Below are 12,461 nucleotides of genomic sequence, written 5' to 3'. Positions count from 1 at the left end.
GGACGATGCAAAGAAAAGTAATAAGGAGCTTATCTTGTTTAAAGTGGATTTTGAGAAGACCTGTGATTGTGTTGTGTGATATCTTCAGACTGTTATGGTGGAGAAGGGTTTTCCTTCTAAGTGGAGGCGGTGGATTATGAATGTGTTAGCACAGCTAGACATCAATGTTGATAAATGGCTACCTTACAGAGGAATTTAAGGTGGGTAGGGGTGTCTGGCAAGTGAATTTTTGCGGGCTAAAAGAAATAACAAAGATGATAACGAATCACTTTTGCATAGGAAAATGAATTTTCATAAGAATTTGCTGGTTGGTGTCAATATCGCGGATTCTTGATTGGTGGAAGTGATTATTGTGTTGAAATGTTAAATTGGTCGCATTCCTTTTGTTTATCTTGGCTTTTCTATTGGAGCGAATTTTAGTGGTTTATCTTTCATGTATCCGTTGATTTGAAATGTTCGTAAAAATTGTTAGGTGGGAAAAGGAAAAATCTACCTATGGGTGGTCAACTCGTGCTCATTAAACATGTTTTGTTGTCGCTTCCGGTTTATTTATTTTTTTCCCTTCTTCAAGACTCCCACATGTATTATTTCTTTCATTGAATCCATTCTTAAATCTTTTTTATTGCATGGGGCAAAATACATTGGATTCATTAGGATAAAGTTTGTTCGGTTAAGAGTGAAGAGGCTTAAGGAATTCAATTTGACATTGTTAAGAAAATGATGTTTGAGGTTGTATGTAGATCAGAGAGGGTTGTGGTTTAATGTTTTAGCTGCTAAATATGAGGTTGAAGAGGATCTTATAAGGAGAGGGGAAGAATGACATCAATGTGGTGGAAGAATTTATGTTTGATTGGAAAGAGCATAGAAGGTGGCGAAGATAGTTGGTTTAAGGAAGGGGTTATGCACATTATTGATAACATATATAATACTTCTTTATGGAGTAATCCTTGGTTTGGGTGGGTGCTTGAGGACTAGGTCTAGGAGTCTTTCTGATTTGTGTGTTGAGTGTTGATAGTGGTGTGACAGTAGTTGGTAGTGTCTGAAATCTTGTTTTAGGAAGGATGGGAATTCTCCATGTCAACCATGCCGACATTTGGTGATCATGCTTTGTAACTTGGAGGTGCGTCGTATAAAGGAAAAAAAAAAGAGAGTTTATGAGCGTCCTTTTTTGTTTAGTAGAAATACCACATACTTATATTTCTATCAAATAAGAAAACTCATATCTTCTATAGTCATCCATCTATCCTCAAGTGATGGACCCGTTCTAGCAGGAGCTAGAGTATGTTTGACCTGTCTGAATCCATTATTTGTTCGAAACATGCAGAGACAATATTGACAATCATTGTTTCACTCTTATGTAAAATCAAGACGAATAAAGTAAAATCAACATGTAATTCACAATGACCATCACCTTCGACACCAACGACATTTTGAATAAATTGATGCATGAACAGAGGTATCTGATTTAGGTTTGGAAACTCGCTTTGAACTGAAGGAGGATGAGGAGACTAATTACACACACACTTGAACAAGGTGACTTTGATTTTGAAAACTATGAATGTTAAATATTGGTGTTCGATTTTATCGTCACCGTTGCGCTGCAAAATCAAAATTTCTTTTGGACTTTGAAATTTAAATTTATACTCACATTAAGCTTGTCGAGTCCAACAAAACATCGCATGTGCTACGTGTGTGTGTCTATATATATATATATATATATATATATATATATCAAAGAATACAAGCGTTAACCAATAAAAGAAAGGAAAATTTTATGGTGAAGTCATGAAAATGACTTTTTTGGTAAAGTTAAATGACCAATCATTGAATATTTGTGTATTTAATTAATGCCACGTCATTATATGGTGTATTGCACATTTGCCCATAAGGTGTGTCGTTATATCTTTACTTATTGCAATTGTGTCCCTGATTAAATCAAAATTAAACATAGATTCTCATTTGTGCACTAAAATTGAAATTCCCCTTATATTTTGTATGAAGACTGTTTTGTAATAAGATAAAGCTTAGTTTTAAAGTGGTCCACCAACATGACACTAGCTGACATGATAACGGCAATTATATTATTGACTAAACAAAATAACTTTTTCAAAAAAGTCAATTTTTTGACTTCACCGTAAAAGCCCCCAGAAAGGAATTGTTACATTAGTTATGATCAGTAACGGGATGTAACAATTTGTAATAGACTTCTCCATATGTTGCAACGTCTACCGGTATATGTTTTTAGAATAATTATTGATAAAAATTACACATGAGTAAAAGACAAACGGACAACAAGTTACATCGTTAAAAAAATTTAGGCGACAAAATTAATTATAATAAACACACATTCATAGATATAGGCGACATCTGCTTAATATGATTTATAAGACACTTCAATAAATATCCACTTCTCTTATTTGTTAGGACATTCCACACTCACACACCCCCTCAATTTTTATTTTTGATACATCCCCTCAAAATCAAATACTAATAATGAAGTTAAGGTGAGCATAAGGAAAGTCAACATATATATTTTACAAAGTAGATGAATGTAGACATGAGAAGTGGCAAGTGCAATTTTTCCAAAATTCTCCATATCATTTTCTCTAGTCCTAGAGTTTGCTAGCAGAGTCCTTAGTGTGATGTCCCAATATATTACTAAGGTGGGCTGTGACGCTATTTCCACTTCAATTTCAACATAAAATCCTTCCCAAGAACAAACCTTGGCGGTTGAACCTTTTCCATTGTGGTGGGGCATGAATATCGAACTTTTGATGTATTTTTAGTCTTTTCATAACATAAAACCGAATTGTTAAAAATTGATGCATTGAGATATCATACTGTTATGAGCATTTGATTGATATGAAATTTTGATTTAACTATAACATAAAGTGCTTTTGCCACCATTTCAAATGGATACACATCATATATCCACCTATCATATTTAAGGAATTGATCTCCACCTTACTTGGTAGTTTTGCCCTCTGACGCCAACCCCACCCATTCTACAACCCTACGTGGATGTGTTTGTATACGAATGTTTTCATAGAATTTTTATTTTTATCCTAGAGTTTTGATGGATATGTATTTGATATATAATCATTTAATGAAATGATATTTTTATATTTAATTATATTAAAACGAGTGAAAATTTAGAGTTAATTATGTATAGAACATATTATGAATACAACATATTGAGGCCTCTATTAAAAAACAATTATATCACGTGCTCAACTAAACTTTAGAATACTAATTTGTTTCTGAGATTTGTCTTGATAATTTTTGTTGTTGACAAACTTTCTCTGTTGTTAGGTAGAGATTTGAACGGCCAAAATAAAACGAATAAACTTATCAAATAATGAATAATATTTTACCTTACTTTTTTTCTTTTACAGAAACGATCTTTTAACTCATTATTATCAATAGAAGTAGAAATAGAACTTCAGATCAATTCTATAACTTGAGTATTAGCCATATATATAGTCGCCCTAGCTAACTTATGAATAACAACAATGACTTATCCCCTAAAAAATTCAACACTTGAGTTTTGACAATTTTTTTTTGGCTTAATTGCACTTTTGGACCCCTATCTTTTCAAAAGTTGCGGTTATGACCCCTAACTAATTTAAATACAAAACAGCCCCATATGTTTTGATTCTTTGGCAGTTTTAGACCCCCGGTCCATTAGTGAGGTGCCACGTGTATTATTTAGGGGGCCACGTGACACCTCACTAATGGACCGGGGGTCCAAAACTGCCAAAAAATCAAAACATAGGGGACTGTTTTGTATTTAAATTAGTTAGGGGCCATACCCGCAATGTTTGAAAAGATAGGGGTCCAAAAGTGAAATTAAGCTTTTTTTTTTTTTTTTTTTTTTTAAAAAAACTAAAGATATAATCCTTCACCGTAAAACCAAAATAAGACTAGTCCCGAGAGAGATTATTAAAACTATCTACTACTACTTTAGCATCAAAATCAAAGACAATCTCATCCAGATGAATTTCTGCAACCCCATCTTATTGCATGTTGCAATCTATAAACCTCGCCTTCTTTCACATATAACTTTGGAGAATAACATAAAGTTTTGGGGGTAGCCAAGTCTACCTAATGGTTGCACTATCTATTGCCCACTTACAAATTATATTTTAAACTCACCATCCATGTGAATTATATATTATTCAATATTCACATCCTTACAAAAAACCGTCCTAGTTGACTTTAAGGATTTTTTTTTGCTATTTACCCACTCTACTTTCTTATAAATAGCTAGCCACATAATTGTCATAAATGGTGAGTTGACGCAATTTTCTTAGAGCTTCCCCAAATAAGTAATTGCCTATGTAGCATTTCATTTTATAGAGTTAACCTTTTCTTCTTCCATCATCTTAGGTCTTCACCCTATGCAAATAAGCCAAACTATTTTGTCTGCCATGATCCTCTTGCACTTAATATATAGTTGACAAATTGTTGAATCTTATGGTTATTTTATTTTTCTCTTCAATATACTTGCACCTAATTAAGAGCATATATGCATGCGTGAAAATATATGTTTTTCATGATACAAGTTTATACTCATTCCTCTTTTTTTTTGGATAAATTCCTATTTTGAGTATGCATAAATTCGTCTATTGAGGCAATCCTCTAATAGCATCCCCGTATGGTTTCCATTACAAGCTACTCCAAATGGTGTAGTAGGCACCAATGCCTGTATAAACACTCTCTTTCCTTTACGTCGTGTGTGCTAACTTATTAGCTACTAGACATATTTATAAGTGTTGAGTTGAAGCGATTGAGAGTTTTTTTAGACACTACTATAAAAAAAATATGTAAATAAGTGATGCACATATGTGAGACCGACGCGGAACTCACTTAATTACTCTTTTTAAATTAGTATCATTATGAAACTCATATCAAATATGCGCTACTTTTGATTTTTTTTTATCTTTATGAAATGAGAGAGTTAAATTAAAATGACAAGAACGTCGAAGGTTTGATTCTCACCTTCAATAAAATATGAACAATACTAAAATTTTCCATTTAGAAATATATAAGAATTATTGGATACATAGTTATTTTCCTTTTTTTTTCAAAAAAATATTTTATTTTCCTTTTTTTAGGGGACAGTTTTTCTTTTTGAGTAACGGGGACAAAGTTTTTTTTTTTTTTTCCTTATTGATATGAAAATAATAGTTATCTAGCAATGCTAATGCTACTACCATTATATAAAATTCGGGTGCTTCTATATGGCACTTTAAAAATATAATTAATAATATGGTCCTTACTTTCTTTGGTAAAATACAACCTCTATTTGTTTTTTATTTACAAAATGCACTATTTTATTAAAAATAGTGAGGGACTACTATTAGAAGCACCCATAAAATATAAAAGGGTTAATAGGTCTTTACCCCTGTAATATAGGTCATTTTTTGTTTTCTCCTCTGTAAAATTTTTATTTTGATTCACCCCCTATAAAATATTTTTGTTTTGATTTACCTCCTAATAGGCCAAACAAAAACGAAAATTTCGTGAAAAATAAAATAAAATTGGTTTTTGTTTGGCCTATTAGGGGGTAAATCAAAACAAAAATATTTTATAGGGGTGAATCAAAATAAAAATTTTACAGAGGAAAAACAGAAAATGACCTCTATTACAGAGGTAAAGACTTATTAACCCAATATAAAATATGAAACAAGATCTCTTTTATATATGACCGACCACTGGTTGGCCTCAATTTTTTTCTTTTTCTTTTTTTGAAAGAGTTGGCCTCAATTTTTTATTTACCTTTTTTGAAACAGTTTTCGCATAAAATAACGGTTTTTATTTACCTTTTTTGAAACAGTTTTCACACAAAATAACGGTTTTATTAGTTTTATTTAGGTTAGTTTTATCGGTTTAAGTCCATTTGTAATCCTAACAATTGTTATTTTTATAGATATCATATCTAAAAAGAATTGAAACAAATTGGTGTAGTTATAACAACACTAAGCCATATATACTGCATCCGTCCATGAATCTAACGGTCTCTACAACTCATGTAACACCACATTGCACCTTGTAGATCCAAGTCCATCTAGTCTAGTCATAAGTAAAATTATTTCATATACACTACCCTTCAATCACTCTATACACTTTGGTTTTAAAAAAATGAAATCATGTCAATATCAATCATTTTACTTTAGAAGAAAAAATAATAGTTAATTAACAAAATGTACTTATATAAAGCCATTAAGAAGCTAACAACATATTATTTCTCATATACCTTTCAGAATCATAAAGGATGGCAAAACAAGGACTTCTGGTACTTTTCCTTTTGGCATTGTTGTGCAAGGTGATGTCTATAAGATCACACCACCAAAGCACAAAAGACCCAATTGATGGAAGCTTTTGCTTGAGTTGGAGATTGGCAGTGGAGACAAATAATGAGCTTCCATGGAGAACAGTTCCAAATAAATGTTCACAATATGTTGAAGATTACTTGATTCATGGGCAGTATGAAAGGGATTTGGAGTTGATAATGGAACAAGCTTTGAATTATGTCAATGGTATATCCCTTGTTGGTGATGGCATGGATGCTTGGATTTTAGATGTTGATGACACTTGCATCTCCAACATCTACTATTACAAAAGCAAGAATTATGGGTATGTATATGTTGTCTTAATGATTATCTAATTATGTTTATTTTATTTTTGAGATGAAAAACATTTTAGATTAGGGAGCTAAAATCCCCTGCAAGATTAGGGAGAAAAACCACAAAAATGAATTTTGTGTGTTTATTATATAAACAATACATATATGATTTAGTTATAAAAGAAAACATATATGATTTAATTATAATTTGTTCTCTTCGGACCTCGAGGGTATTCTTTTTTAGAATGATGACAAATGTTAGGATAATTAATTTTATGATGAAAATAAAAATTAAACTTGAATTTAATTGAAATGAACGCTTTCAAGTGCAAAAACGTTTTATGCATTTATCCAACCACGACTCACACATAGATAATTTTCGAAATTAGCTTAGGAAAAGCGGCATAATGATGGGACATAATTGGATGATGGATTATTTATACACATACCACCAATTAAATCCATTAAACATATTTTTATCCTTTCCACTTTACTTTACTTGTCAAAAAAAAAAATCCTTTCCACTTTACTTTTTAACACTTTCACTTTTACCTCAAAAGTTTAAGTCAACTTTATCAGAAAAACTAGATAGAAATGTTAAAATAACCTAAAAATTATAGGATTTGGATATCAAATTATGAGCTCGAATTTTAAGGGGCTTTTTAATTTATATCATATAAGCCCGAGCTTCTAACGGATTAGCTCGATCGGACTTTGGATAGGCCATCTATGCTCGTATTAATAAATATTTGTTTAAATATAAACTTCCAACTATTTTCTAAGAAAAATAATATTTGTATAATCATTTATAGACAACTTTTGAAACAATTCTCCATTTCATAATCTCATTATGTTCTTACTACGCACACACCATAATATGCACCCTTTCAAAAAAGGTCCAACCATGGACCTTTGAATGTTTTTCGTCAAAGAGGACCAAATTTGTTGATGTCAAGCATTTAGAAACCATTAATTAAAGAAAATTTTTAAGAGGACCAAAAACAAAAAAATAGTATATTTATAGTACCAAAAACTTATTTAACCCTATTTTTTTAAGGAAATTTTTGGGTTTGTCTAACATGTGTAATATTGCACATGTTAAGGAAAGTAAAAGTAGTAACTTTTCATTGAAAACTAACAATTAATTACTAAAAATTTACATATTTAATATAAATGCATAAGTTTCAAGTCAAAGTTACTACTTTAAATTTCTTATCATGTGCAAATTTGCACATGATAGAAAAATCCTTTTTTTAACTATAGTAAAATCTGAAATATATACATATAGGTGTGAGCCATATGATCCACCTGCGTTTAGGGCATGGGCAGTTAAAGGATGGTGCACAGCAATTCCTCCGGTATTAAAGCTATTTAACAAGTTGATAGATAATGGATTTAAGGTAATACTCCTGACTGGAAGAGATCAAGAATCACTTGGTCAAGTTACTGTTGACAATTTGCACAATCAAGGATTCATTGCATACGAAAGACTCATTATGAGGTAAGACCCATGGATACATGTCATTAATATTTTCTTTATGAAGTTTTCATCGCCGTTTAATGATGACTAATTTCTATAAGAGACATATTTAAGAGTTAGAGGTCGAACTTCTGATCAATTGTTTAAGAGCACATACTTCTTACCATTTGAACTATTTCATTGTTGGTATATTGTATGATTATAATTGTCACATTTTAAAAAAGTTGATTAATTAGTCTTGGATCATATAATTAATTTACAGGACAGCAGCATATAAAGGGCAAAGTGCAGTAATGTATAAATCCAATATAAGGAAGCAATTAGAGGATGAAGGTTACAAAATATGGGGAAATGTAGGGGACCAATGGAGTGATCTCCAAGGAAACTCTTCCGGAAACCGTACATTCAAGCTCCCTAATCCTATGTATTTTGTTCCCTAACTTCTTTAATGTATGTTGGGACAATTGTTAATTTATTTCAGCAAATATAAGTAAATGTTTTTATTTATTCATTATTCTCTTCGTTTCAAAATAATTGTTACAGTTTCATCATACTTCATCCGGTCATATTTATAAACAAAAAACAATTTTTTAGGTTCATTGAATAATAAATTTATCTGATAGGTAAAATGAATACGTAAAATAATCGAAATTTGGCACTTATAACCTATCTTTAACTTAGAAATTGTTTGTCCTTAAACAAAAGTTTTCAAAACTAAATCAATACTGATACATGTTCAATTTCAAAGATTTATAAAATTTCAAGATTTTTAATCAATCAATCTTTTATAAAACTTTGAAATATGCATGATTTCATTAGATTGCACATGCATGATAAATATTCACATCCTTCCTAGGATCAAAACATGAATGTGATAAGACTCCTATATACAAGTAATTTTTCATAAATTGCAAGACAATAATATGATCAAGTTTAAACTATATTCTTAACACACAACCTCACAGGTAAAAAGTTTGCATTTATGCTCATAGGTGAAATGTTTCACTCAAACCAGGCATGTGCTAACATCTTGATCAAGTTAGACATATATCCAAGCATATTCATTTGATATGATCATACATGGATCACTAAGGAACAATGGATGAAATAAACTTGATCAAAGTAACAAACAATTCAAATTCATGCTAACATCCTAACAAAGTCATAAACATATACCTTGACATTTGCAAATCCTCATACAAATCATCACAATCATTCCCTGCTATTGATTGATCATATCCCTAGCCATTTAAACTTTATGCATCAACATCAGGAGTGATTTTGCTTTATAATCTGTAACTGCTAACTTTGCAACATTCACTAGATGAACAGTTTCCTCGCCTAGCGAACAACCACAAAATGTTCATTGCCAAAGCAAAATTAACAAAAGATAGAGTTTTTAAAAAATTAGCAGATTCGCTAGGCGAATAGGTCATTGCCTAGCAAATTTAACAGAGAAAACATAGTTTTTCAACTTCAATTTCATTGTCAATGCAAAACTTAACTCCTTCCAAAACTTAATCTAATTAAAATCATAAATTATCTTGATGTCTGCTTCGTTAGGGTGGCCAAAATGAGAAACAACACACCATCCTTCACATTCCCTCAGTTTAGGAGGAATTCCAAGAACTTGAGATACAAATGATGCAAAGTCCATATCCTCCCTAGTTTTTTGCAGTTGAACAAGGCATAAATTTCATCTATTATCCAATCAATCTCACCCTTGTTATGTGCCACCCTCACTTGTGTGAATATATTCTACGTGTCAACATTAACATTAACATATATAATCATAAATTGAGAAATATTTTTTCATAGACCACATTTGCTGTTATAGTAGTATCTTCGCCATATTTATTAGGGGTTAATAGTGTTTTTCACCCCTGTAATATAGGTCATTTCCGGTTTTCGCCCTTATAAAATTTTCGGTTTGATTTCTGTCCTTGTAATTTTTTTTTTTCCGGAATACCTCCCTCCTCCCTGCAACTCAGCAAATCAGCCTATGTGGCGCTGACAAGAAATTTATTTATTTTTTTTTTTTTTTCACTTGCCACGTGTATAATTCGTTTTTTTTTTAAATTGTGAAATTTTAATTTCGTTTTTTAATTTTAATTTTAAAAAACTCAATTTTTTTTTAATTGTTTTATTTTTTAAAATATTTGAAAATTAATTTTCAAAAATAAAAAAAAATTATTCCGATTTTTTTCCAAAAATTTAAAAATATTAAAAATATGATTTTTTAGAATTTTTAAAATTTTAGAAAATGATTTTTTTTAAATTTTAATTTCAAAAATGATTTTATAAAAATCTAGAATTAAATTTTCGAAAATAAAATCTGTATCCAGATTATTATAAATAAAATATTTTCCATAAAAAAAAAATATGACTTTTTTTTAAAAATTTCTAATTTGTTTCTTCTAATTTAACTTTTTTTTTTTTAATTTTGAAAATTAAACTCCAGAATCTTTAAAAAAAATTAATTTCGAAAAAAAACCGAATATTTTTTCTGATTTTTTTAATATTCGAATTTAAAATAAAACCGAAAAATTCAAAAAAAATCTTATCGTTTTTTCTGATTTTTTTAATATTTGAATTTTTCTTTTTCGATTTTTAAATTTTTTGGAAAAAAATCTGAATATTTTTTTTATTTTTGAAAATTAATTATATTTTAAAAAATAAAATCTGATGTAGATAATTAAAAAAAATTGAGTTTTTTAAAATAAAAATTAAAAAACGAAATTAAAATTTCACAATTAAAAAAAAACGAATTATACACGTGGCAAGTGAAAAAAAAAGAAAAAAGTAAAATAAATTCCATGTCAGTGCCACATAGGCTGATTTGCTGAGTTGGAGGGAGGAGGGGGGTATTCCGGAAAAAAAAAATTTACAAGGACAGAAATCAAACCGAAAATTTTATAAGGGCGAAAATCGGAAATAGCCTATATTACAGGGGTGAAAAACACTATTAACCCTATTTATTAGTTACCAATATTTTCAATTAACAATGTTAAAACACAGATATTATTAGATATATTTTGTCTCTCTTTAATATGATTTTTTTTAGGGAAACGTCTCTATTCTATATGATCGATAAGTTATATTCATTTCCTTCGATAGAGAAGATACTACAAAGCAAAAGAACTTTTTTTTTTTAATTTTCAAAAAGCAAAATTATATGAAAATAAAAGAGTCAAAAACCTCAAAGAATATTTTATGAATGTCAAAATTAGAAAAGTCTTGCACATTATCTTTATTATGCATGAAAATATGGAAGAGCATAGGATCGTAGGTTTCGACTAATCCGGCGAGGTTTTCTTTATACATTACTAAACGGGAGAACCGTGTTGACGGTGGTGGAAGACCACAAAGCGCTAGAAAGGAGAAGAAAAATTGATTTGAAATGGAAATAAAAGTTTGATGTACAATGATTTGAAGGAGAGTTTGGAAGGATGCATTTCATGATGTTTGATTCATTGAAACCACACAATTCACTATAACCACATATATGAGTATAGAAGTGACATATGTAGCTGGTGATTACATAGGAAAATGATATGAATTAAATGCAACACAGGTTAGCTAATGCCACCGAATTCTTAAAGTTTAATTTTAAAAATAAATCGAAATTCAAATTGGTAAGGATTTGTGAGGGAACTTTTTTAGGGTTAACCTCGTTAACATTTAATGCAGCACAATTAGAGGGAAAAATCTAGGTTTAGGTGTTGTATGACCTAATAAGCTTTAAGAACAACCAATTTTAGGAAAAAAGACCCACTTTTAACCTATTTAATTTTATTTTTCCAAAAATACCCCTATGCTTTTTATTAAATTTTTCAACATGTTTATGTGCGATGTGTTTATTTAGTTCCAAGAACTCTACATAAATTATCCATCCTCATCGTTATCCACTTGGTGGCAAATAGTGTACAAATCCCAAAATCTAGGAGTGATGGTGCTTCAATGGTCATTAATTGGTGAATATTGTTTTTTCCTTCCTCTTCATGATGTTAGCTACAAAAATAGTACAGTGGTCAAAATAGAAACAAAATTGTATTATCCAGCTTGCAACGACGTTCGTACGGTACTATTAATTACTCCAAAAATCTGCATGAATATATTCTTAAATCAAAGATCACAATGTATCTCTTAAGATTAGTGTATAACAATCAACTAGTTGAAGTTTGTTTAAACTTTAAAGTAGACGTTAACATTAACTCAAGCATATCAAATGAACAATTAGTGATGGGAGTTAGTTTGAATAAACTTCTCTCTAAACACTTAAGAAAAATTTGTATACCATTTTCCTTATTACTTTGATTAAAAATAAAAAATAAAAACTAATGATAAAACAGT

The 12,461-nt window shown here is 30.0% G+C and overlaps 1 protein-coding gene across 1 annotated transcript; it reads left to right on the top strand.

Annotated features, from left to right (window-relative positions):
- The first annotated feature begins 4,289 nt into the window (after window positions 1-4,289).
- Window positions 4,290-8,615, top strand: LOC25500346 (acid phosphatase 1). Its single transcript, XM_013588723.3, has 4 exons — window positions 4,290-4,328; window positions 6,267-6,639; window positions 7,917-8,129; window positions 8,371-8,615. Exons 2-4 carry the CDS (start codon window positions 6,278-6,280, stop codon window positions 8,546-8,548), a joined length of 753 nt encoding a protein of 250 aa, XP_013444177.1. The 5' UTR covers window positions 4,290-4,328; window positions 6,267-6,277; the 3' UTR covers window positions 8,549-8,615.
- Window positions 8,616-12,461: the final 3,846 nt, after the last annotated feature.

The sequence above is a fragment of the Medicago truncatula genome, chromosome 8 (assembly GCF_003473485.1).
Source record: "Medicago truncatula cultivar Jemalong A17 chromosome 8, MtrunA17r5.0-ANR, whole genome shotgun sequence".
Classification (NCBI taxonomy): Eukaryota; Viridiplantae; Streptophyta; class Magnoliopsida; order Fabales; family Fabaceae; genus Medicago; species Medicago truncatula.
The sequence above is the reverse complement of the archived record's forward strand: the minus strand, read 5'-3'. Positions and strand labels throughout refer to the sequence as shown.

What these genes read in the sequence shown, in the direction of transcription:
- LOC25500346 (XM_013588723.3), top strand. Translation starts at nt 6,278, where the DNA reads ATGGCAAAACAAGGACTTCTGGTACTTTTCCTTTTGGCATTGTTGTGC. An exon ending in TACAAAAGCAAGAATTATGG is followed by an intron (nt 6,640 to 7,916) that starts GTATGTATATGT and finishes ATATACATATAG; the next exon opens with GTGTGAGCCATATGATCCAC. An exon ending in TACGAAAGACTCATTATGAG is followed by an intron (nt 8,130 to 8,370) that starts GTAAGACCCATG and finishes ATTAATTTACAG; the next exon opens with GACAGCAGCATATAAAGGGC.